This window comes from Penicillium diatomitis, assembly GCF_028827545.1.
Source record: "Penicillium diatomitis strain IBT 30728 chromosome Unknown utg000005l_segment0_segment0, whole genome shotgun sequence".
Taxonomy (NCBI): Eukaryota; Fungi; Ascomycota; class Eurotiomycetes; order Eurotiales; family Aspergillaceae; genus Penicillium; species Penicillium diatomitis.
The window spans coordinates 281,885-306,152 of record NW_026623177.1 but is presented as its reverse complement, the minus strand read 5'-3'; the positions used below and the strand labels follow the sequence as shown (position 1 = coordinate 306,152).

At 51.2% G+C, this 24,268-nt stretch overlaps 7 protein-coding genes across 7 annotated transcripts; 3 read left to right on the top strand and 4 right to left on the bottom strand.

Annotated features, from left to right (window-relative positions):
* Positions 1-225: 225 nt before the first annotated feature.
* On the bottom strand, positions 226-3,548 carry N7539_004759 (ssDNA endodeoxyribonuclease RAD1; the record flags this gene model as incomplete). The annotated part of the gene is made up of 8 exons (XM_056934361.1): positions 226-1,134; positions 1,189-2,281; positions 2,341-2,817; positions 2,876-2,927; positions 2,976-3,046; positions 3,109-3,196; positions 3,265-3,442; positions 3,501-3,548. 8 exons carry the CDS (start codon positions 3,546-3,548, stop codon positions 226-228), a joined length of 2,916 nt encoding a protein of 971 aa, XP_056789555.1.
* A 466-nt stretch (positions 3,549-4,014) lies between these two features.
* On the bottom strand, positions 4,015-4,276 carry N7539_004758 (uncharacterized protein; the record flags this gene model as incomplete). Its single annotated transcript, XM_056934360.1, has 2 exons — positions 4,015-4,076; positions 4,138-4,276. The coding sequence occupies 2 exons, from the start codon at positions 4,274-4,276 to the stop codon at positions 4,015-4,017; spliced, it is 201 nt and encodes a 66-aa protein (XP_056789554.1).
* A 1,317-nt stretch (positions 4,277-5,593) lies between these two features.
* N7539_004757 (WASP family protein) lies at positions 5,594-7,637 on the top strand (the record flags this gene model as incomplete). Its single annotated transcript, XM_056934359.1, has 2 exons — positions 5,594-5,803; positions 5,871-7,637. 2 exons carry the CDS (start codon positions 5,594-5,596, stop codon positions 7,635-7,637), a joined length of 1,977 nt encoding a protein of 658 aa, XP_056789553.1.
* A 700-nt stretch (positions 7,638-8,337) lies between these two features.
* Positions 8,338-8,988, bottom strand: N7539_004756 (E2 ubiquitin-conjugating protein UBC13; the record flags this gene model as incomplete). The annotated part of the gene is made up of 4 exons (XM_056934358.1): positions 8,338-8,513; positions 8,582-8,713; positions 8,769-8,857; positions 8,936-8,988. 4 exons carry the CDS (start codon positions 8,986-8,988, stop codon positions 8,338-8,340), a joined length of 450 nt encoding a protein of 149 aa, XP_056789552.1.
* Positions 8,989-9,477: 489 nt separating this feature from the next.
* Positions 9,478-13,844, top strand: N7539_004755 (Mtc5p; the record flags this gene model as incomplete). The annotated part of the gene is made up of 2 exons (XM_056934357.1): positions 9,478-12,687; positions 12,780-13,844. 2 exons carry the CDS (start codon positions 9,478-9,480, stop codon positions 13,842-13,844), a joined length of 4,275 nt encoding a protein of 1,424 aa, XP_056789551.1.
* Positions 13,845-15,034: 1,190 nt separating this feature from the next.
* N7539_004754 (peroxiredoxin family protein) lies at positions 15,035-15,917 on the bottom strand (the record flags this gene model as incomplete). The annotated part of the gene is made up of 4 exons (XM_056934356.1): positions 15,035-15,214; positions 15,324-15,487; positions 15,599-15,711; positions 15,871-15,917. 4 exons carry the CDS (start codon positions 15,915-15,917, stop codon positions 15,035-15,037), a joined length of 504 nt encoding a protein of 167 aa, XP_056789550.1.
* Positions 15,918-20,335: 4,418 nt separating this feature from the next.
* On the top strand, positions 20,336-24,268 carry N7539_004753 (serine/threonine-protein kinase; the record flags this gene model as incomplete). Its single annotated transcript, XM_056934355.1, has 6 exons — positions 20,336-20,931; positions 20,984-21,712; positions 21,772-23,386; positions 23,470-23,617; positions 23,669-23,980; positions 24,033-24,268. Coding segments are annotated over 6 exons (3,636 nt in total), but the record flags the coding sequence as incomplete, so codon positions are not given.

Sequence of the window (24,268 nt, the reverse complement as noted above, 5' to 3'; positions counted from 1 at the left end):
CCGATTTACAACATAGTGTTCAGAACGCGGAAATACTCCCTCGAACATGTGTGTCTAATTCGTAGACTATTCATAGATGTATTCAGTTAAATATCGGGTTACGTGGCGTACTGAAAGCTGGGATAACTTATTCTTGGATGATCTGTTTACATCAACAAATAAGCTTTGGTTACCCGGGCTGCCACATCCTCGTTATGGACATTGAGTTGATGGTAGTACAGTAGTTCAATCATCAAAGACACTTTTTCGGAAAAAGGCGACAATCTTTCGTGCTGCCTCCTTGCCGACAAGAGGATTCAAATCCTCTACACTCATATTCGCGATCTCGTGTAGATTTTCTGATTCGAGGATAAGCCGGTCGAGAGCTTTCGGTGTCACGCCTGGCACAGCGCGAAGCATGTCTTGCGGTAATTGATTGAAGATTCGATGTTCAATCCCCGTTGCTGCCATGGCATCCTCAGACGAGCCGATAATGTCAAGATCCAGGCCAATCTGAACAGCACGGAGTGGATCGGGCTCTGCCGCGTTTTTCTTCAGCTCGGCAAAGATCTCCGCTGTCTGATAGGGGGAGGACGACCAGATGATCTTGAGACGAGGGAAAGCGAGGGTCAAAAGAACGATCAAATGTTGCGCAGACTTAGGATTTGAAGGGTTAGTGCTGGCGCTTGTGCTAGAGCTGGTGGCCTGGCCTGTGGACGAGAAGCCATAGTCAGTCAAGAAGGTGGTTCCAGTCGAGATGGTTGCAAAGGCATCAAATGTGAAGGATTTGTTCTGATCGAATTCGATCAACAACAGCGGTGTTTTGTAGTGTTGAATCATCGTCTCTGCCTGATTGTAAAGACGACCATTGCGTAGTGAAGAAATCAAGTCACGAATGGATTTCCGTTCTACGCAGATTTCCGGGGTGAGAATGTAGTCCCCCACTGTCAGTTGACAAGGAATGACGATCATGTTGTTGCCGTGCAGCAAAGAAGGCAAAGCACTTCGAAACTCGCGCACGTCAACAACAACCCGGGGAGGCGCTGCGGTTGCCGCAAGTCTCCCACCCCCAGCAATCCTAGTATTTACGGTTCGCAAGAACTGCTCTTGGGGGTCCTCGGAGCTCTTGTCATGCGTTAAGGTGACAGCCATGTTCTGGGAGAATCATTAGCAAAGGCAGATCGCTCATCTTCTGAACACGTCACTTACACTCTTCTCTTTGATCAATTTTGAAAATGAATCCTTCTCTCGCCGCACTGCACTCAGATATCGCTGTTCCTCAACAGACCCTTCATAGGAGAGGAAATAAACCTTCACGATTCGTCCCACGTGGGAGCTGCGGTAGACTTCAACACGGCGAATAAAGGCAGCGTCCGGCTCATACATCACGATGTATCGCGGACGAAGTTCCTCCAAGATATGCTCGTCCATGTCACCATCATAAGGGTGAATCATCACCAGATCATTCATCTCATAGAGTTCGTAAAAGTCTTCGGTGTCATCAAGATCGTCGACCAGAATCTCTTCTTTCTGAATCTCTTCCGCTTCAGTTGGCTGAATCTCTTCGAGGAGGCTCATTACTTGTGTAGGCAGTTCGACTTGGGTTTGCACACTGCTGTCTGGAACACGACTGGATGCCGAGTTCACGGCTCCTCCACCGCGTACACGTCGCCGTTTGTTGGGAGGAGGTTTTGCTTGTCGTTGCCCGAGTCTGCCAGTCTCTGCGGGCTTTGCGCCTTCGTCCGATTGAGACAAATTTTTGTTGACATTTGAAAGGGATCTTTTCCAGTTCAGATAATCACGGAGACGGCGACGCATCATCACCTCAGATGACGATCTTTCTTCAGCCAGTGCCTCTTTGTTCTCTCCAGTATCATCTGATCTGGAGGTGACTTTGGCTTGCATTGTGGCGATGTACTCTCGTAATTGCCGGCATGTACGCTGATCGCCACACATGATCAATATTGTACCATTGGAATCCTCAATAGGGTTCAAGGGTTTAAGGTATGAATCCTGCTCTATTTCTTCAAGCACTTCGCCAAGGACCTCCCATTTTGGCAAAGGCTCAAGGACGGGCTTGAGCTCTGCGGAGAAGTTAGTGGAAGACCAGGAACGTGACATTTCGTCTGTCATTCTGCCTTGGTAGACCCGCGACTTGGCTGTTTGGAACAAAACATGCGCAGCGTCAAGAAAGAGCCAGGGCGAGTAATTGTGCTTATTAGAGCCTGGAGGCGGCGAATGAGCAGAAACAATGGTGTCAAGGTACTTCATGAACGACACCGCATCGTAAGTGAGGAGAGCACTAGCAAGATGTGTGAGTCAGAGAGCAAGAGTATCGGCAGAGCAAGAGGAACAACATACTGAAGTATGCCACGAAGATCTGTCAGATCGCTAACTATCTGCCGAGTTCTGTAAGTGACACGGTGCCAGATTGGATCCAGCTGTCGCCGGATAGAGACGTCAAAGTTCCTGTGCAAAGCACTGTCTAAGGTCCACTCCTCCATATCGAGGCCTGTATTGGACTTTCGAAGCTCAGCAATGCTGAGCTCAACACACTCAAGAACAGCATTTTGGATCTCTCGCATCTTTGCACTCATTGGGACCTCTAGCTCAATCACTTCGGCCTTTCGATTACCTTCCAAAGCCTCTGCCACGGCCACATGAAAGCGTGGCCACAAAGATGCTTTGCGTAGGAACAAGTTGCGTAGCATGTTAGACAGGGGTGCAAATCCGGTCGTGAAAGGCTCGGGAGAGTCTGAGAATGCTTTCAAAAAGCCCCGTTTGTTGGATTGTCGGTAAATTCGAGTTATGAAAGCCTCGAGAGACGTTGCAACTACCCTATTCAAGGAGTGAGAAACTGATATATCGCTCGCGAAGGGAAGTGCATCGGCCATACTTCTCAGCATGTAGAATGATCATTCCCGTTACCTTTTCAGGATTTAGAAGCTCTAATGAAAGTCAGCAGATGTCAACTTTAGAAGCATGCTTGCACATACTAGAGAGTAAATCGACGACCAGTATTCGGGAAGTGACACTCAAAATCCCGCCTTCTGCGTAGATTCGCTCTCTGATATACAAGTCAGCATAGGCCCTTCCTGTTTTAGCCAAGAAGTTCTGTCCCACACCTACCGCATAGGAACCGTCGCTTTCTCTGTGTTGATCACCTTCAATCCTCGGGCAAGAGGAGACTTGCTTGTAGCATAATGCTCCGCCAATGCTGAAAGCCTACATTCAGCACGAGGCAATCCTCCAACGTAAACCAGTCATACCATCACGGCTGCTTACCTTCTCCTATCCACTCATTTTCACGGTCATCTGCACCTACCACCAACACGAGATTGTTTCCAGCCGCATCATAAAAATGAAGCAAGTTGGTGATCAGGTGAAGCAGACCAAGGCCACGAGCGAGGATGACCAACTCATCTTCTGAACGTAGCTCAGTAAAGATGTCTTGTTGATATTGCTAAAAGAGTTTAAAGGTCAGCCCAGACTATGAGGTCTTGCAGAGATTACGTAGTTACCAAGGGCAATGAAAGCTTCACTGGCACTGTCGTGCGTTCAGGCGGCATAATGAGCCTTTGTTGCGTACCTATAGTAATGACAAGGACCATGGTCCCTTCAACTGATGTCTTCGCGACATCACGTGATATGACGGAATCCGTCACCAGCTTGAAGTACGTCGATGGACAGTGTTACAAGGTCGTCTTTTCACTAGATATTAAGATCATCTACCTTGCAGTTTCAATTCATACTCATGTACTAGATTCCAATTAATCTATGTGTCCTTCAGTTGGGCAAAGGTGGGCGCAGAATTATTTCAACTGCCTTTGTAGTAGGCAAGGATGGATGTGCTTAAGTAGAGTAAATCCTTTCAAGTAGGGTCCCAACCACGCCGACTACGGTGATTCTTCAGTATTTGCAAGCAAGGTCTAGATCAATTCAAGAGCCTTTCAAAACGTTGATTATAAGGAGATTAACTAAAAATCAGAGTCGTATCAACATGTCCTGGGAACAATAGCGAGGGTGATTCGGCCATCACTTATTCAGCTCTTTCATGCGGGCCTCAGTCTCTTCTCTCGAAGCCTTGGGTGGCATTTCTATCATATTGAGATTAGTTTTTGGCCTTGAATTGACACCAAATCTCAGACCTCTACTGACCATCGGGAATCTGGGGTCCCTTTGAAAGGTAGTCTGCAGCAGTAGCTTTCTCACGCTGCTCGCTGGGCTTGTTCTGGCTCTCAGTGGAGCCCTTCTTAGAGGCTGACGGGAAGTCGGATGCTTCAGGAATCACAGGCATGTTGGAAATAGTCCACAGGAAAGATGAGGAAGAATTGTTGAACTTCAAGTAATTGTGGCACTAAGTGGGATCTGGGAGATTTTATGCAGAGTCTTGGGGGCTACTTATATCACAAGCGCAAATCTTGAGTACTCATCAACGTAGCCCGCTTGCTGGACAGCCTCGGGCTATAACGATGATGTCAGCGGCCATCGTCACACAAAGACTGGGCTAAGGTGGTGTCGCATGAGCAACCTGATCTGCCGTCATTTTAGTAGTACGGACTTGATAATCAGGATATGTGATCGGTGGTCTTTCTGCCTAGAGCACCTAATCCCCTACAGTGGAAACAGGTGTTCCCATGGAAGACTATTGAACTTATCCCAAAGGTGTTAAGAAGCAGATGGGGAAGTGGGTTAGTTCCACCTGTGACAGCGCTTTGCTCTGTTGTCCATTCACAAATGAAGTTTGCTGTTGGAATTCCCCACAATCTGATTGTGTCTCGTATTTCCTCCAGCATTAGCCACAAGGGCGCAATGCACTCGAGCGATCGTCCTAGTTGGAAGGGGATAGAGAAGAGACTGAAGGGTATAAGTATTTACTCGCCTGGAATGGTTCTGTTCTGATCGTCTACAATACCGATGGAAACTTGGAACGGCGACCGAAGTATGCCCAATATTTGCTGCCTCAGGCGTTTAACAGCTAAGAATTAATCTCCAACGTATTACCTGCAGTATGAACCGACCCTGAATGATAGCATCCGACAGAGCAGAAAAGAAAACACAAAATGGGGAATAACGATCGTGGAGGCCACTCGAGTAGAAAGCTTAATATTAGATTGCCAGCTCGACGGGACATCTATCGAGTCGCTACTAAGTTCCAAACTAATGACTTACCTTACTTATCATCTCCAGTCTGCGTTGGGTACATTTGGGATACCACGTGCCTTGCGGGAGCTTAGCGTCCCAATTCAAGTGTCTTCGGCGTACTGCGTCCCCCACCAAGGAAGCCAGCCTCCCTTCCTGGATCACCAAATCCTCCCCGCGGTTCTCAACCCCCTCAAGGCAACCGCCGGTCGGCTCCTTACCAATTCGTGCTTTGCCCCTGGCAATAATCTCGAGAACCCCAATTTCCGCTTCACAAGTCAGTTCCAAGCTAGATCTACCTGAAATTGTTCATCTGTTTCCCCAGCAGTCGGCGTGCAAAGTTAGGACCAGTCAGTCACTCAGCCGCAGCTCTCCGGATCAGCTGTCATGCGCCTCACACAACGTCAACGCGAACACCAATTACACATTTGAAGATCCCTCGTTGGTCAAATCCACTGCATTTGAACTCGTCATGCCGTCTATCCTCAGTGATGCCGACAAGGAAACTGTCAAGCGACAGGTGCCCAAGCCGGCCAACAAGATCCTCGCGGTAGCTGTCGCGCGACTCTACGTTGCATATCCTGATCCTCAACGATGGACTTATACTGGGATTCAGGGAGCGATAGTGCTCTGCAATGATCTTGTTGGACGAACCTTCTGGTTGAAGATCGTTGACGTCTCGGTAAGAGCTGGACTGCCCTCCCATGACGTCCCACAGCATTGGCTCAAACTGACGTTGTATGCTATAGCCTACAGGCAAGGGTGTCATATGGGACCAAGAGATCTACGATAATTTTGGTTACAATCAGGACCGCACCTTCTTCCACACATTTGAGCTCGAAGCCTGCTTGGCAGGACTGTCCTTCGCCGATGAGAAAGAGGCAAAAACGTTCATTAAGAAGGTGATGGAGCGTGAGAAGCACGCGAGCAAGGAGACCAGCAAAACTCCCTTCGCCTCCTCTCGAGGACAGGGGCCTGCGCCTGTGACTAACGGCAAAGGAATTGGGCGATCAATCTTTGGCAGTCTATTGCATCGATCGAGTCCAAGCCCAAGCGCTGCTCCATCTCCAGCTCCAGTAGCGGTTCCGGCACCCTCAATACCAGTGGGCCCACCGCCAGTGTTGACACCAAGTGCTCCGCCAACTAAGGGAGATCTACCCTTCGATATCAATGATCCAACCCAGAAGGGCCTCCTCGATGAGTTGCTGCAGATGGGTATTACCGAAGATCAGATAGCAGACAATTCCGAATTCATCAAATCTTGGATCGCTCAGAAGCAGAACGCAGCGGAGTCATCACCAGCGACGAGTGACCAGGACAAGCCGCGGGCTCCTCCTCCACCTCCACCTAGTGCTCCAGCGCCAAAAGCGGCCACCCTCACTCCGCAGGATACAGGGACAAGCCGGCGTGGACCGCCGCCGCCGCCTCCCCCTTCGAGAAAAAGCCGTTCTGATGCTATCGAAGAACCAGCTGCGCCTCCACCGAGCGAGCCCTCCCCACCCCCAGCACCAACTCGAATGTTCCGAGCGCCGCCTCCGATTGCAGATGCGGGCAAGTATGCAGAGCCCGCTGGACCTGCACCACCACGACGACCCAGGGCGATCTCGAGTGTTACGCCGGGCCCGCCGCCGCCTCCGCGACCTCCAAAGACACCAATGGAGGAGCCTTCAAACCAACCAACGAGTCGCTTCGGAGTGCCTCCGCCATTCACTGGCGATCGCAAAGTCTCTGCACCACCCGCACCACCGAGCCGCAGTCCAGTCCCGGGTGGTCCTCCACCACCTCCTCCTCGCACATCCAGCCCAGCGGCACCGCCTCAGCTCCCTCCGAAGGTCCCCCATGGTGGTGCACCCTCTGGACTTCCCCCTCCACCGCCAGCTCGAGGCGCTGTCCCACCTCCGCCTCCACCACCGCCAGGACCTCGGCCCTCGTCAGTTGCGCCCGCTGCTCCTGGTCCTCCGCCTCCGCCTCCTCGAGGACCGGCTCCTCCAGCAGGCTCCCATTCACCAGCTGCTCCCCCACCACCGCCACCACCAGGTCGTGGTGGTCTACCTGTACCACCTCCACCTCCCCCAGGAGCAGGGTCTATTCCACCACCCCCTCCGCCTCCCAATCGCAGTGGGCCAGGAGCTCCTCCGCCGCCGCCACCACCTCCAGGAGGCGCAGGAGGGCCGCCTCCACCCCCGGCTCCTGCTGGTGGAGCTCCTCCATTGCCGAAAAATGCTGGGGGAAGAGATGATCTCCTTGCAGCCATCCGAGGCACGGGTGGTGCTGGTGGAGGTGGTCTTCGAAAGGTCAAGGACTCCGAAAAGAAGGATCGCAGTGCAGCCATGGTTCCTGGAGGCGCAGCGGAGTCATCAGCAGCAGCAACCAGCTCCGGCGGGGCCGCTCAGGGTGGCCTTGCCGGCGCTTTACAAGACGCACTCAACAAGAGAAAGCAGCGTGTTAGCGGCAGTGGTAAGTTATCCATCTTTACCTTGGACAAGAACAACTCACTCATGATATACTCTAGATGACGAGAAGGACGATAATGATGACTGGTGAGCGACCACGGTGTTACATCAACTGGGAGAAATGTCTCAAAAGCAGTGTTTGTATGGTTGTGCTTTGTCAACCATGGTGCGTCGCATTTCTGCTTCTAAAAAGTAGGTGGCCCAGCTCGAGTATTAGCTCCTACCAGCGGAATCTAGCCAAAAACGGCCACTTTGTACAAATATTTTCCAACACAATGGGATATATGAGCGCAGGCCGTTGAATCACTTCACCGCCTTCAGACTACTATAGTTATCAGAGTATTCCAGCGAAGATGGGAACCTATTCCATTAGGCGTAATCTTGAACCACGAATAGGTTACCATGCGTGAAATAGATGTGATTGAGAGTCCATGAACCTCAACAGCAATCTCGAGGCCTCTGAATTTGTTCTCTCATGTTTTAATCCGGATGTATCAAAAACAGCACTACTAATACGACGTTAAGAAACGGTCCCTTGAAACAACAAATTGAGCGCCGTAACTATGAATGACTGACAAAGCGGGAAGTAGTGGGCTTTGTAAGACAGTGCGAGAGTCAACCCTGCTGAACGGGAGAAAGACGCTATATCATGCTGCTCACCCGCCTGCCACTTGACTGACCTTGCATGGCTACTGCTCCTCTCTCTGTTTGATTGTTGGTTGATTGGTTTTATGAATCGTGGTCACGTAGAGTCTATTTGCATTTAGGCCATCGCATGGGTACGGGTCCACTCCTTGGCTGTCTGAATTGCCGCTGGCTCGTCATCCTTCCAGCGCTGGGCAACGTCGTTGGCAAGCGGGTCGTCGGGGTTGGGAGCACCAAGGAGAGCCTGAATGGAGAGCAGAATCGTGCGAATCTGGAGGGCGGGCGACCAATTATCTGAGAGACAGACAACTGTTAATATTTAAAGCTCGAGATCGTTCAGGTGATAGGCCCGCCATGCTTACTCTTCAGAACGTCCAAGCAAATGCGGCCCAGCCGATCAATATTGGGGTGATAGATCTTAGTCAAGAACCGGATTTTGGGCGGAGTCATCGGGTAGTCATCGGGTAAAAATAATTCAAGTCGGAAAATCCCACCTAGAGCTGTGTTGGTATCTGGCTGAGGGATCACTCCATGCTTGGCTGAACATACCCTCGTAGGGAGATTGACTCGGGCCGTGAATGGAAACATCAAAGTATCGCAGATTATCTTCGTGAGGAACGGCATTGATCCCAGGAACTCTGTGATACATGTGTTGAGGACCAAGTCAGTAATCAGAATCAAGAAAGTGCAGATTAAAGCGTCCAGATCGTTCTTACGGTTCAGCCATGAGACGTTCCGTCTCTTTTATAATGCGCTTGGGCAAAGCCATGTTGGGGTCTGATTTCCGGACGACGGAAGATAATGTCTTGAGGCGGAAGGCAAGGATATATCTCTGCGACACAGACTCGAAATCAGTTTGTGCAGGATCGTGTATAATCGTCGACTCGAGACTCAGGCCAGCTCGGGATATGATGGATCCGAAATTCGAGTTGTCAACAGAGCCCACCTGGAAGCGGCCGAGGGGCACTGCATCGCGGGGTCCTGCGGATAGCCGTACCCTTCGCGATCGTAATCAGCACTGTACTCACGTGGACTAGCCTGCGCCACATCAGTGTTACACCAGCCACAGAAACGGTTCCGTTATCGCGCTCCGCTCTGGGCACGCGATCGAGCTGGAGATAAGGCATGATGCAGGGCGACCTCATGTAACCGCGGACCAGGTCCCAGCGTCTCAGGGCGAGCTTATCCACCGCAGCCTGAATTTGCGGTCAGCACCAAGGCCTATCTGGGCCTTGAGGGCCGATTTCAAAGGATCAAGATGTCAAGTTCGATGGAACCCCGGCCACTCACGTCGGCCTTTGAAAGCCCAACCTTCGATGAGGATAGTTCGTTTCATGTGGAGCAGCCAGTTGGCTCCATGTCCATATCCCCCTGTGGACGTGATGTAGTTCTGGCATCCAAGGAAGGTCTGCATGTTATCGATCTGGACTCGCCCTATTCACCACCGCGGTATCTTCCTCATCACACACCATGGGAAGTCGCTGATGTGCAATGGTCACCCTTCGCCTCCCGCGACTACTGGGTGGTGAGCACCTCAAATCAAAAGGCCCTGGTCTGGAATCTGGCGACGAAGACCTGGCATAACTCCATCGAGTATGTCTTACACGCTCACTCACGCGCCATTACCGACATCAATTGGTCAGCCTTCCATCCCGACGTCTTGGCTACTTGCGCAGTTGACAGCTTTGTTCATTGCTGGGATCTTCGTACACCTTCGCGGCCTGTTATCTCATTTTCAGACTGGTTTACCGGTGCTACTCAGGTTAAATGGAATCGACAGGACCCACATGTGATTGCAAGCTCTCATGATCGCTACCTTCGCATTTGGGATGACCGAATGGGCGCATATCCGATCAAATCGATCGAAGCCCACGATACCAAGATTTATGGAGTGGACTGGAATCGTGTGAGACGAGGCGCTCTGGCGACGTGCTCATTGGACAAGACCATCAAATTTTGGGACTACACCACTGATACGGACGTTCCAGAGAAATTGATTCGAACGCCGTTCCCAGTATGGCGGGCTCGCAATACACCATTTGGATGGGGAGTATTAGCTATGCCTCAAAGAGGCAATAGCGATCTCCATCTCTATAGTCGAAGGGCGGGCGAGGGGAGCAACCCGGAGGATGACTTGCCTCTGGTTCATAGTTTTCCAGGCCATAAGGGCCAGGTGAAGGAGTTTCTCTGGCGTCCGCGCGGAGGCGTTGTGGACGGCGTCGACAACCGCGAATTCCAGCTCGTCACATGGGGGACTGACCGCGAGCTGCGTCTTCACAGGGTGGATCCCGAAATCCTGTCGAGAGTCGGATATGAGAAGGGAAAGTCATTCATATCGACGCGTCATGTCACGCGTTTAGGTGCGGTTTATCGAAGCTTTAGGGACGTCAACTCGGATCTGGATGTTGAGGATGCTGATTGTGCTTCTTCAGTGAGTCCAAATCATACGAGTACCCCGTATCCGGGTAGTCCCGGTATGAATGCTATCTCAATATCACAAGCCGGGCCGTGGTCGCGGAATCAGGTAGACACTCGCATGGGGATGCAGCCGCGATCAAATTTGCGCGCCGACACTAATCCAATTGCGTGGATGCGCGGGGTGAAAATTTCCGGCTGGGACGTGGAGACATTGGGAGATGAGATCAGCCACGTGGGAGAGAAATTCACTAAAGTCGTCTTTGAGTCAGTTGATGTGCGGCAAAGAAAGATTTCCATCTCGCTCAATGGTCCCTGGGGCCTTGATAATTCATCCTTGTTTCTTAAGGTTGATATCAAGTTTCCCGTCAGCTATCCCAAGACAGCGATTCCCACTTTCAACTTTCAAAAGACGGCAGCTGTAACTGATGAGCTGGCTCAGAAACTAAAAGCGGATTTGAGGACTATAGCCGAAACGTTCATGTCCAAGAAACGGGGCTGCTTGGAAGGCGCGGTGAGATTTCTCTTAGGAGAGAGCAGTCTTGAAGATAGCATCGCATGGATCCTGGAAGAAACAGGAGAGAATGTGAAGTCTCCGGTCAGCGGTGATCTCGAGGGAGAATCTAGCGACGAAGATGAAGTGGGCATGACACAAAGTCAAGAGCTAGGGATGAGTTCAGACATGCTTCGACCCGTGAATGCAAATGTGATGGTACCGGTGGCCAAGGCATGCGGTGCATTGTGGGCGCATGACGGCCGCCTCGTGTGCTTCTTCCCTCCTAAGAAGAACAAATCGACTGAGCTCTTTGATAGCATTGGCTTCAAGGAGATGAGTCGTTTGTCCAGATCGGACAAAGTCTTTGAAGGATTTGGCAGGTTGCAGACGAGCTCTCCTGGACCACGCGCAACCGGCACCATTGCAAGTACCGACGATGGGGTTTCTGACTACTCCGATGATTCGTGCTCTGAGACTTCGAGCTCCTCGGGATCATCCGACATCATCTCGGGCCTGCCAACGCGTTTCCAAGCATCTCAAACTTGGCGCAGTGCAGGGAGCACAGGTCTTTATCGACCAAGATCGACCGATAACTCCCAGCGATCTATCGGTGCAGCCGCAGCAAGTAAAGTATCCGAAATATCTCGCAATGTGATCTCGATCCACGATCTCAATGATCTTTTGCCCGTCAAACGGGAGCTGGCTAGCACGTACCAGGTTTGCGGCCGAGGAACAGACGTTTGTGCTCATAATGCTGCGGTTGCCTTGGATGCCGGGTGCTTCGAGCTGGCCCAGATCTGGGGCCTTGTCAGACTTGTATTGCAGGCCCAACAGAAAGCATTGGCGACACGGGAGACGCGAGTTGGGGCGAACCAGTTGGCAAAAAGCGTTGAATCAAGCGGGCCTTACAAAGACGTCGCAGGTAGTATCATTCGATGGGGCAACCATCCCATGGGAAGCCATTGGCTGATACCCGCCTTGTTTGACCACTTTGAACGGATCGGAGACATTCAAATGGTGGCTATGCTTTCTTGCGTACTCCTGGGAGCAAGCCGCGAAGCTCGAGTTGAGAAACCACCAAATTCTGGGTCTGAGGAGCAAGCAGCGTTCTCTATGGAAATATCCTCGGATGCCTCCACTGTGCAAAACAACAACACCAACAATAACAAGTCTCAGGCTGCTACACCAGCCTCTTCCTTCCCTCAAGAAGCTCAAAATCTACAACATCTTGCCCCTCCAACATCGACGCGCTCTTCGAGTGAGACTTGGCGGTTGGAGCCCACTCCGCCATTTTCAACAGGCACCACCCCGCCGATGATATCGCGCCCACGGGGTATCGCAAATGATCGCAAGGCGCTCAGTCACAACGTTTCCATTGCAGCGTCACCGGAGCAGCAATCTCAGCCACGGAGTGGATCTGGCTTTGGGTCTGCACTTGCTTCATCACTGTCGCGTTCATTTACATTTGGGCCGTCTTCGGCTTCTCCGCCTCCCAACACTTCGAACAAGAAGAAATCAAGCACGAGACCGAGTTCCGGTGTAACTACTGTTCCTGTGGTATGTATAGACTCTAATGCAATTTTTGTTCTTCTTCTCTTTGTTCCCGTACAGCCTGCTTGGTCCGCTTTTGGTCTCTAATTTTGTATCAGGCTCCCTCTGACACCGAAAGTGAATGTCAACCTCCACGAAGAAAGGTTGGCGCGCGCTTCAAGGTCACCTTGAGGAACCAAAATGCGTTTGACAGCGATCACTTCGGCTCTGGTTCCTTGCTTGATCATGAAAAACATGGTTTATACCATTCCTACCGTGCTGCCTACGCTGAGTTGTTGTCAAGGTGGGGGATGTCCCTGCAACGGAGCGAAATTCTGAAGATTGGGACAATTTTCATGGCATTGGACGATAAGACCAGTCGTGATGAAAGGTCTAGGGCGTCAGATATCAATTCACCTCTACCGGAGGTGACGCCGACGGAGCAGTCGCCGGCATTGCTCGAAGGATTGGATCTTCAACGCCACTGTACCAATTGCGGGCATGCCCAACGGGCCTCAATTTTGACACCCTCCACAGTGCCCGAGACTCCCGGCAAGCGATCTCGTCGCGCAAAGAAGACGGCAGTCAAGTGCTCCAAGTGTCAGCCTCGCCAGCCGCTTCCTACACGAACGTCTTGCATCATCTGCGGCGAACTGCCTGATACGATGTTAGTGCCTTGCTTGGGCTGTGGTCATGTCAGCTGTTTTCCTTGTCATCGTCGCTGGTTCTCCGGCGCAGACAAGCTCAATGGTCCCTCGGTGCAATCACATCAAAGCTCTCTTGCTCTTTCAACCTGCCCCCGCGGCTGTGGTTGCAAATGTTCCGACTTTGTCATGGTTCAAGCACCTATGCCTGCATCAGAATCCTCTACTCAAGCCCCGGTCCACCTCGATAACGCAGACATTGATACGCCTCAGCGTCGTGTAGTGGCACGTGAGAAAGCGCATCGACGTCGTCGATCGGAGCCTTTTTCTAGTCGAGAGTCAAGTGGTCGCAATTCGCCCGTCTCCAAGGCGCCTGTCAACCAGGCGCAGGTCGACCTGGACGCATGGCAGGCATCCTCACCATTTGCTTCTCTGGCCCGAGGCATGGGCGGTGGATTGAGCCAAGGCCTGCGATCCAAGGACGAGCGGAAGAGAAATCGGTCGGTTGCAATTGCCGCGACCAGGGGTCGCGGGAAATGACTATAGTGGAAGCTTAATTCCAATGGAGTCGGCTAGGCACCTCTTCACCGCAGCCTTCTGTCGATGATATATGTGTGTGATTATTCACGATGACTTTTGTACAACTTAATGATATCCCATGGACCGGTCTTCTCTTGTTTCGGTCTTTCTATCATCATTACGGCACATTCTGTTGCTTCCACTTTACACCACACCTCGTGATGATCGACGAGGTGCTATGGCGTCTGCAATTTTGACTCCAGTAGAACCGGTCGTTCTCAGTAGAAGACACTAGCAGTTGCCTTCTTCCAAGGAGACTTCTTCCGCTAGCACTACTACCTCATCGGTTCATTGCCCTCATCGGTTCACCCAATGTTTGAATAATGTCATTGAAGGTTGTGACGTATAGACATCAATTTCCCATTCCCCCACCAGCCGAACACCGGTCAGGTACTGTACATCTCCCACCGTATTCAAGTACGCAGTCAAAGAAGTACCGTTCATTTAGGATGTCCACCATCGGAATCCGGGCAAACAGGGTCCGTCCGGGTCGGGTCGGGTCGGTTGGCGCTCAGCCGGAGAAGAAGTAGACACCCTGTAGTTCCGAGTTTGTTTTGTTGTTGTACTGCTGAGTGCTAACTCGCTGAGTCCAGACTACTAACAGTGACTAAGTACTGACCTTAGCGCGCTGCGGACTGGGCTTTGACCCCCTCATTTGAGTTTTGTTAGCACGGCCGAGGGGGTTCCAGCGAGATGATAAGCACAGGGCTATCGCCAATCAGTGGGGGCTGGGACCTTGCAGTGCGGCCCTGGCTTAGATATCCGTACTTTGACTTTGTATGATTTTCAGGATATCGTGGAAGTGACGTACATAGCGGAACGTAGTGTATAGTATATACTATATACCACAAAATCAGAGCTTGGGTTAAGGAGAGGATACTTGTTAAGGGAGTATCAGTGAAGACGAATGAGCACTAGCTGGAAAAGATCACAAGGATTTCGGTATCGTCATAGCTTCGTTATGATGTATGTAGTCTAAGGTGATCATGTGAGAAGCAGCTGATACACAAGCAGTCTCACAATGATCGAATGCGCCCCATCTAGAAAGATTCTATGCCGATGACTCTATGCATGCGCAAAAGGGTGGAAAGATCAAAAGTCGTGCGTGGTCCGCGGAGCAAGAATACGAAATCGTCCCGTGTCCGCCACGCTTACAGCTGCTTGTAGACGTGGTCGGCAGAGGTGACCTCGAGGACATTCTTGGCGGCCTCCTTGGCGGCATAGGTGACCTTGCCGTGATCGATAACGATGGCATAACGGTAGGTGCGGCCCTCGGCGTCAGCCCAGCCGATGCTCTTGGAGAACTTGGCCTCGGGGTCGGAGAGGAACAGCTGGAGAAGGGGAGAATAGGAGTCAGCAATTGTTTTGAAAGCTGGACCGTAGGGATGACCCTGTCGAGAAAATCGGGGAAAAAAAGACTGGACTGGGGGAATCACGTACAATGTCATCGCCAGTGACACCGTTGGCCTTGCCCCAGGCGCTCATGACGTAGGCATCGTTGTAAGCGAGGACGGCAACAACATCGACACCCTTGGCACGAAGCTCGGGGAGCTTCTGGATGTACTCGGGGACGTGGTTGGCAGAGCAGACGGGGGTGAAGGCGCCTGAATCGGGGAATAGTTAGCAAGATGATCGTTGTCAGGAACTCTAGAGCTCGTGCAGACAGGAGCGAAGCGAGGAGACGAGGAGATGAGGAGACAGGGAAGGCGACATACCGGGCAGAGCGAAGAGAATGACCTTCTTGTCAGCCCATTCCTTGGAGGCGTAGTAGTTGATGGGGATACCGCAGGAGGTGATCTGGCTGGACTCCTCAGACCAGGGGATGTAGCTATTTGAGGGACGAAGGGTCAGTGACTTGTGGACGCGGAAACAACTACAACGTTTTTTTTTTTGGCTGTCTTGAATCGGCACGAGTGGGGGGCGGGGAGTCGGCGATGAATATAGAGTAGAGGGGCCATGCGGTGGGAATGAGGACAGGGCCACTTACGAGAAGGTCACGTCCTGGGGGAAGCTGTCACCGGCCTTGAGAGACATGTTGAGGGAATTGGTGGAATGTGGGAAGGAGAGGTGGAAGAGTGAAGGAAGTAAGATCGACACGGGGAAAGTCTTGATAGTCCGAGGGGCAGAGGGTTGGCCTTTAATATGGAGGACGAGCGGCGAGAGAAAGCATCGGTCCCTCGGAACGGGGCCTCGATATGACGAATTACGGTGGGCACGGTGGGCCCTGACACACCGAGCAGGATGGCCCTGGACCAAATCACAACACGCAGACGCGCGGGTTCCGCTCCATCTGATGATTCGAAGCAGAAAGATACCGAACCGCGTGGATTAGCAAGATCGCCCGGCGAGAACGTTGACCGCCGCCTCGCTGACTGATGTCGACCGATCAAGACCTCGACCTCCGCGGACCACCGTAGTCAGCCTCTGAGCCTGCTACGAAGCAGAGTCATGTTTGGAACCAACTGAGGTCGACTTGTTGGCTACCTGTGGAGTGGTGATCAGCGCTCGATAGTCACTCTTGGACGTGATGGTCTTGCCTCTACTGGGTTCACAAATTGAGCATCCTCTTTTATGAGTATAGAATCATAGATCTCCTACCGTTCCATACCACGGATCATCGTTACAACAGTCCGCTCTTTGCAGCACCTCCTTGTCCGACAATTGCATGGCCACTCAACTCCACACTGAAAGTCCAGTCATTGCTACATCGATACTTAGGGGAATCGAAGGTACAGCATCAGCTCCCATGTAAAACAAAGGTTGAGTACTCGCATTTCTCTCACTCAGTAGTGGATAAGGCGTGCATTCCTCAAGCACATTATTTTTGATGCCGCTGAGATCAGGCCGCAGTACATTATTGTGGCCTGCAATCTCAGGCTCCCGTGCAGGTGCCAAGACGGGTAGGCCCGGCAATGGGATTGTTTGTCTGGACTCTCAGTCCAACAACGAAGGTAATCAGCATTCAGCGCACTTGGACGCATTCTCTCTCTCTTGATCCAGCCCTGTCCAAAGGTTCTTTCCCATGCGGTACATGTAGAGTCAAAATGAATATACTTGGAGTTCAATACATTTGTCTCAGCTTTGTCAGGTCTAGCAAGTTTTATTCCAGTGATTTCAACCCTTGTTGTCCTTCTCTTCGAGATTTCCAGGAGAAGGACAACATATACTGCAGTGGAGGCAGGCAATACTATATCCGCATCGTCGGAGATGCTTCGAGCGAGAAGCAGGTAGGTACCTGCACCATTTCTGGGTTCGAGAGTCTGACAGACCACGTGCATTTCTTTGTCCCTTTGTCATTTGTGCTCTGATATGATAGGACTGAAGAAACCTATGAACAAAGCGACCTTGTTCTGATAGCGATAGACAGGATGCATGGTGGAGGCAGTACCTCATCACCGGCTCGAGCAGTGAACCTATTCTCTAGTACAAAGGGGCTGCCCCAATTATTGTAAGATTCGTGAAAGCGCAAGGTTATATTAGACCAGGTAGTGATTCGCTAGAGAGTGGAAATCAAGAATCAATTGCTTTCCAAATATCATCTATTTGCATCAAAGTAACGACTACCTTAACGTCATCTCTCTGTTACACTTCATCGCAGAGTCTCCTTCCGAGCGCCGCGACACCTCACTTCCACCCGAGCGGGATGTGTACCCTCAAGATTGCCGATCACTCCAGCCCGTTCGGCTGCGGTCACCTCTTCATCACCGGCATCCAGTCAAGTGATCGTGCCTTGACACGACCCGACCAACGTCCCTGTGTCAGTGTCACAGAGACACGTTTTGAGCCTCATTCAAGGACGTGGGACAGGTACAAGACGTACTTTGGTCGGACCAAGGCTCCTAAAATGGCGGGGCCTTGTGAGGCCTGCATCAGAGATGGCTGGCCAAACTTCTTTTGACCCCGTTCTATGAGCCATGAACGAATCTTGCGTTGCGAAGGTACATGAAATCAGGACGCATCAAGTCCAGGTCAAGATCGCTAATCGAATCAAACAGGATAATATCCTGCCATAGCAACGACCCTTAACACTTAACGATTCAAGACTAATGATCCAACACTGAGTACGACTCTGGCATGCACAGGCGACAAGTTTACACGAGGGTATTGAACGAGATTGATGATCGATACTCGAGAACATCGCGGCCAAATAAATGAGACCTTTGCGCGACTCATCCTGAGTTGCCTGGAACAGACAAAAACAAGGAGTTAAGAAAAGAAACTATTCACGTGATTACGGCCACTTCGTGTCAAAGGTACAGCCCTCTCATTACTTCTTTAGAAAGTCTCATAATCCAGCCAATTTGGCAACCCAACTTCTCAAAGGGGCTGCTGGTGTCATGCAGCGGCGCACACCGTATCATTTCGAGGGACCGGCACGGACTCACTCCAACAGTGGACTAGTGGAGTATTGCAGGTGTCTTTGGAGATCGATGAGACGCAAGGGACAACATTCTCGATGATCGACACTTTTCTTCCTGCTTAGCACATGGCTTGTGAAGGATAGGGGGATAATCCAGAATCGAGCGAGTCCTGGAAAAGTCTTGTCTCGCACAGGAGACAGGCCTTGGTGGGCCGGGTATCTCGAGGACATTCATGATTCAACATAGTAACATGTTGTGTGAGCATCCACTACTACAGACAGGACCGAAGCAGTGAGTTGTTGGCCAAGCTTACTTGTGGCATCCTATCACGGTCGCATCTTCCACCAGCACCATTTGAAAGATCTTGCTGATGCGATATCCATTTCAATCTGAATCTCAATTGTACCGTCCAGCGATTCGATACGTGAAGGAGTGGGGATGCCGATTCGGTCCTGAGCACCGGGTGCATATTGCGTCTCGTGCCAATATGTTGAGCAGAGAAGGTGAAACTGGAATATTTCCATTGCTCGTCAATTGAAATTATGGATTAGATTTCGCGTGTGATCAGCCGTTTGTATCTGCTCCTCCGGAATATCTCCCGTGGCTGTCAGCCATCACAAGATATGTTGCTCTACGTGGGGTGTCTTTTCATGTAGGTATCAAAGTGATAGGTATCTCAAACCTCGGGGATTTGAAGGTTTCTAGTTCACTCAGAATCTAGGGACATATGAAAATTTGTATTTACTAGCCCCAATCAATATTAAACTCCATCCTCAGGCTGTAATTGATGTACATGATTTGGATGTGATCTGTTCGTTATCCAGCTTTGCAATGTGGATGGAATTGCCTTCTCGAAATGTCTTTGATGTTCAATTGACTAGTATCGGGATTGCTGAAAGCACGCAGGAACACGACACAACAAAATCAGAGAGATCAACTGCCCTGAGAGGCTCATCTAGATTGAAGTATGATGGGGATTCCAGGGAGACGGAATGTCGATGGTAATGCGGGTTGTGACCCCTTGGGAGTAACAACAGAAGGTTGTTGCTATTCTAGTCGCATGAAGTGAAATCTCCTAGATGGCGTTGGAATGTCGCCAACCAGTATTTTTTTTCTTCGCTCGTCTTCAACGTTCAGATTTACGAACAACTTGGGAGATGCGATATCCGCTTCATTATGACTGAAATATTGCGGGCCTTCAAACTCAAAGTCAAAGGACCTGAATGACCAGTCAATGCACGGGGAGCGATAAAAGGTGTGAGATGTGGACCGAGGCTGTCAATCCTAGCGGCTTTGCTGGGATTCATCATTGAGGGTCTTTTAGCACGTTGATGATCAAGTAGTCTGTTACTCTTCCTTCTCAACAAACACTCAGACCGAAAATCTTCGATCTGACATCATGGTACTCCCATAGGAGATGACTTCTCAATTTCAATAATGGAAGAGAAATTTAAGGGGGGTGGGAGAGTCCTTGTTACGAGGAGTGGCAGGAGGTACGTCCGGCACTTTTTAGACTTGACGGGTCGCACATTCCAATCTCCATCAAGATATCCAAGAATTCACTTGATATTTTACTCTTTCGAGTCCTCATTCCACAAACAACCGTGCGGCGGTATGTCGCTACTACCCTTGGGCTTTTGTCTACATCTTCTCTGGGGTTCTCTCTATTGCAAGGTCGCTGCGCGGGATTCACGACATCCTCACCATCACGTCGACTAGATTCGTTCAGAGGAGGCCCGACACGCCTCACGAACTGCCTTTCTTTTTTGGTTGACTCGGTCTGGATTCTGCTGAAATTATTGGGCTTATTCACTCCTTCCAAGCCTCTGATTTCTCTCTTGTTTTTCTCTGGTGCGTCGGAGTCATTTGTGCAAGGAAAGTTGGTGCAGTCATTCATTGTATCCTCTCCAACACCAGTAGTTTCTTTCGTTGCACCGGCGTGGGAAACTTGGGGTCTGTCTACCTTGCCACGAACCACCGGTGTAATCTAATCTGTGGGGGGACACACGACACCCATAATCACCATTTCAAACACCTTTTCACCAAAACGTCACGACACCTCCCCATCGCTCGAGGAATCCAACAAAAGTGGCTACGAAAGCCATGACCGACTACGCGGATTCTACCCGCAGGCGGCAGCCGCTCAGCGATGCATCCAGCAGGGCCAACTACAACAGAGGAGATCATCCGGATGCCTCGCGTGCTCAGATGGCAGATGGGTACCACTCCAAGGGACGTGAAAGTACGCCTGGTCCAGGAGTGTCAACACCCCGATCCAACAAGGAAGCACGGCATCAATCTAATGCTCCAGACTTTCCCTCCGAATCTGGTCGGAACTCGGTCATCTCAGCTGCCTCGATCATGTCAGGCAAAGGCAAGCGCAAAACACATGTTGGACCCTGGCAACTGGGACGGACACTCGGTAAAGGAGCAACGGGACGAGTGAGACTCGCAAAGCATGCCACAACCGGACAGACTGCCGCAATCAAAATTGTCTCGAAGAAATCGGCAGCGATGGTACAAAGCGAGAGCATCGCAGCCATGGACCGCAACGTGAACAACTTCCCGGCAACCGCAAACGCGCGACAGATCCCAAGCGGGATTGAGCGCGAAGTCGTCATCATGAAGTTGATCGAACACCCAAATGTGATCAGTCTGTATGATGTATGGGAGAATCGAGGAGAGCTGTAAGTGTCTCACCATGAATCGGTGAAGCTTCAAGCTGCTTACCATCATCAGGTACCTTGTCTTGGAACACGTAGAAGGGGGAGAGCTTTTCGACTATGTCTCCAACAACGGACCCTTACCAGAAGAAGAAGCTGTGCGGCTCTTCCGTCAAATCATCGCTGGACTGGGGTACTGCCACCGGTTCAACATCTGCCATCGAGACCTCAAGCCGGAGAACATCCTGCTTGACGCCAACCACAATGTCAAACTTGCCGATTTTGGTATGGCTGCACTGCAACCGGCCGGACACTGGCTGAATACCTCTTGCGGCAGCCCTCATTATGCAGCCCCGGAGATTATCTATGGACGAAAGTATCGAGGCGACAGAGCTGACTTGTGGAGCTGTGGTATCATTTTGTATGCCTTGCTGACAGGATATTTGCCCTTTGACGGCGGTGATCTCGCCAATACCCTGCGCCTGGTGAAGAAGGGCGACTACATGATCCCACCCGAACTCAGCGACGAGGCAGCAGATTTGATCCAGAGAATTCTGCAGAAGAGACCTGAAGATCGCATCACAATGCAGGATATCTGGCGCCATCCGCTCCTCACCAAGTACGAGCAGCTACACAACGCAATGGCGAACCATTACATTGGACCACCTCCACCTCTCTCTGTCAACGATTGTGGAAGTCCGGTGACTTGTCGTCAGGATATCGACCTGGACATTCTCCGCAACCTGCAGACTCTGTGGCACGGCGTCAAGCCTGATGATCTGGTTCAGAGACTAATGTCACCCGAGTAAGACTCTTTCGGAATCATCGTAGTTCATGATCCCCTCAAGCTAACGGCTCGATTAGACCAACTCACGAAAGAATGTTCTACAATGCTTTGGTTAAATTCCGAGACGAGCAGCTTGAGAATTACCAGGGCCAGCCATTGGAGTATTCCGCGAGCGACTACCACCATATCTCTCGTTCAGGGGAGCACGTTCGACGCGGACGAAGCATGTCAAAGAGACAGTCTCAAATGATCGCTGCCAAGGATCTTAATCGTCGATTGAGTGCGACCATGACACCTCAATCGAGCGCGAGCATCGAAAGTTACGACCCGTATCGCTCTCCTAAAGTCAGCAAGACTACAGAAGACGTGCACTGTGCCCAAATCACCATTCACCGACCCTCCGTTCCTTCGGAGCTGAGGGAAAGTAGTCAACTTGTGAAGCCTCCACCTTCGATCGTCGAGGAGAAAGAGCCAGAGGAAATGCACGAGATGACCAACTCGCCTTTCACCGTTCTTCAGAAGCGCAAGCACAAACCTAGTTCAATGCGGTCACTTCAGTCATCCAGAGTCCCTCACTCCAGCTCGCGACATCCAGGATTCTCCACCCGATCCACAAGCTATCGACGAAATGTCTCTTTCCAGCATGTACGAAACAAATCTCAGGGGTCGATAAAACCCAAGCGCCGTCGTACCAGCCAGACACGCCAGTCAGACATCAAGCGATCTCCCAGTGTGGCCAGCCTGCAGTTGCTGGCTGAGGTGGGTGACATGCCGAGCAGCCCGCCACTTCCCGCTCAGCCAACTGTTGTTCGACCTAGTGGCCTCAATCTGAAGACCCAAGTACTTGCAAAGAAAGGTCAACAGCCGGACATCTTCTGGACTGAAGATGCTCGAAAAGTGTCCAATGAGCTCAGCAAGATCTGCGAAGAAGCTTTCAATGGCAGCTCGCTCACTACCATCAGAGTCTCGAGCTCCGTAACTGGCTATGAAACCCCAGCAACTCCAATGTCGATGTCCAGCCCGGTACAGCCCTCATCGACTGCTGCCAAAAATGCCTCGCAGCAGTGGCAGAAAGCCAACGTCGACCCTGGCCAATCCTTCAGCATCCAAGAGCTGACTGAAACACGTCGAAAGCTTATTGAACATAGCAAAGACGGCGGTGACAACATTCCAGCATATTTGTCTGGAGTGATCGGACATCTGGATCGCTTGATTGAAGCCGACCAAGGTCCACGTCACAGTGGCCGTACCCTTGAGGAAAGTACATCCACTCTAGTTGACGGCTACAGCGGTGGAACAGAGGAGACATCTTTGCCAGTCATCAATGAAGAGTTTGCAAGCCCCGTTCGTGCTCCTACCGAGTACTACAGTCCCATGCCCAGGTTGCAGAAGAAGCCGAAGTCCGAAGCCCTCGGCCATGCTAACAATTGCAAGAACACCATCCGCATGGTGCCCCAGAGCTCTATGCCTTCGCTCGAAGAAGTGAAACCTCTGATGATACGAAAGAAAGTCCAAATCAATGATTCGGAGTCGATCATCAGTGATTCTGCAGAATCTGGCCGGAACTTCTCCCAAACATCTCGAACTGGTCGAAACGTGGGCGGGTTGGATACGATTCAAGAGGACCCTATCTCACCAAAACGAAGACCGACTGACGGAAAAAAATGGTCCTGGTTCAAGCATCGCCCTCAGGTGAGCGATAATGTACCATTCGTCCCTGTCAACCCCCCACGCCTGTTACTGTGGACGGAGACACAACTGTCCACCCTCCACAGAATCTCGTCAGCCCAAAGATTCCCTCGCACGCTTCGTCCACCGAGGACTACCGAGAGCCCTCACGCAAGTCATCCAATGAGCGTTTTGGCTTTTTCAAGAAGCTCATGCATAAGAAATCAAATAAAGCCTTGGCCCAGCCTGATACGGGTATGTTGAGCTGCTTCCCCATCCGGCCTGCTGCGCTGACATCCCATGCAGAGAGCGCGAAGCTCAAACCCAAGGATGCTCGCAACTCAACCATGCTCTGCCACAATCTCCCCGATCAGGAGAGCTCGCTTGAGTCGGTCAATGCTCCTCACAACAAGCGTCACTCCGTGGCCAATCAGAACTGGTTTGCTCGTGTGTTCCAGATCAAGCCCGCATCCCGAGTGATCGCTCTCAATACATCCAAAGTTAAAGGACGAAAGGAGCTCTACAGAATGCTTCGGGAATGGGAGGACTACGGTATGGAAAACGTTTCTCTGGATAAGAACAATAGTGTTGTTCGTGGTCGAGTCGGCGCGGTGAACTGTGAGTCTCCAATCGTAAATCATAGCCAATTCGCTCAGCTAACACTTTGCAGTCCTTCGTCTTCGTGAAGTTGAATTCGTTGCCGAATTCTTCACCATCCGTGAGAACGATCAGCCCGCCAATCTGAGCCTGGTTAGATTCAAGCAAGAGCGCGGCGCAGCCTCTTCCTTCAACAAGGTTGTTGATACTGTAGAAATGATGATGAAAAGCCGAGGCTTGGTAGTTGAAGATCCAGTCAAGGCGAGGAAGATGGTTCTTGTCCTGGATGGACTTCCCGACTCGTCTTAG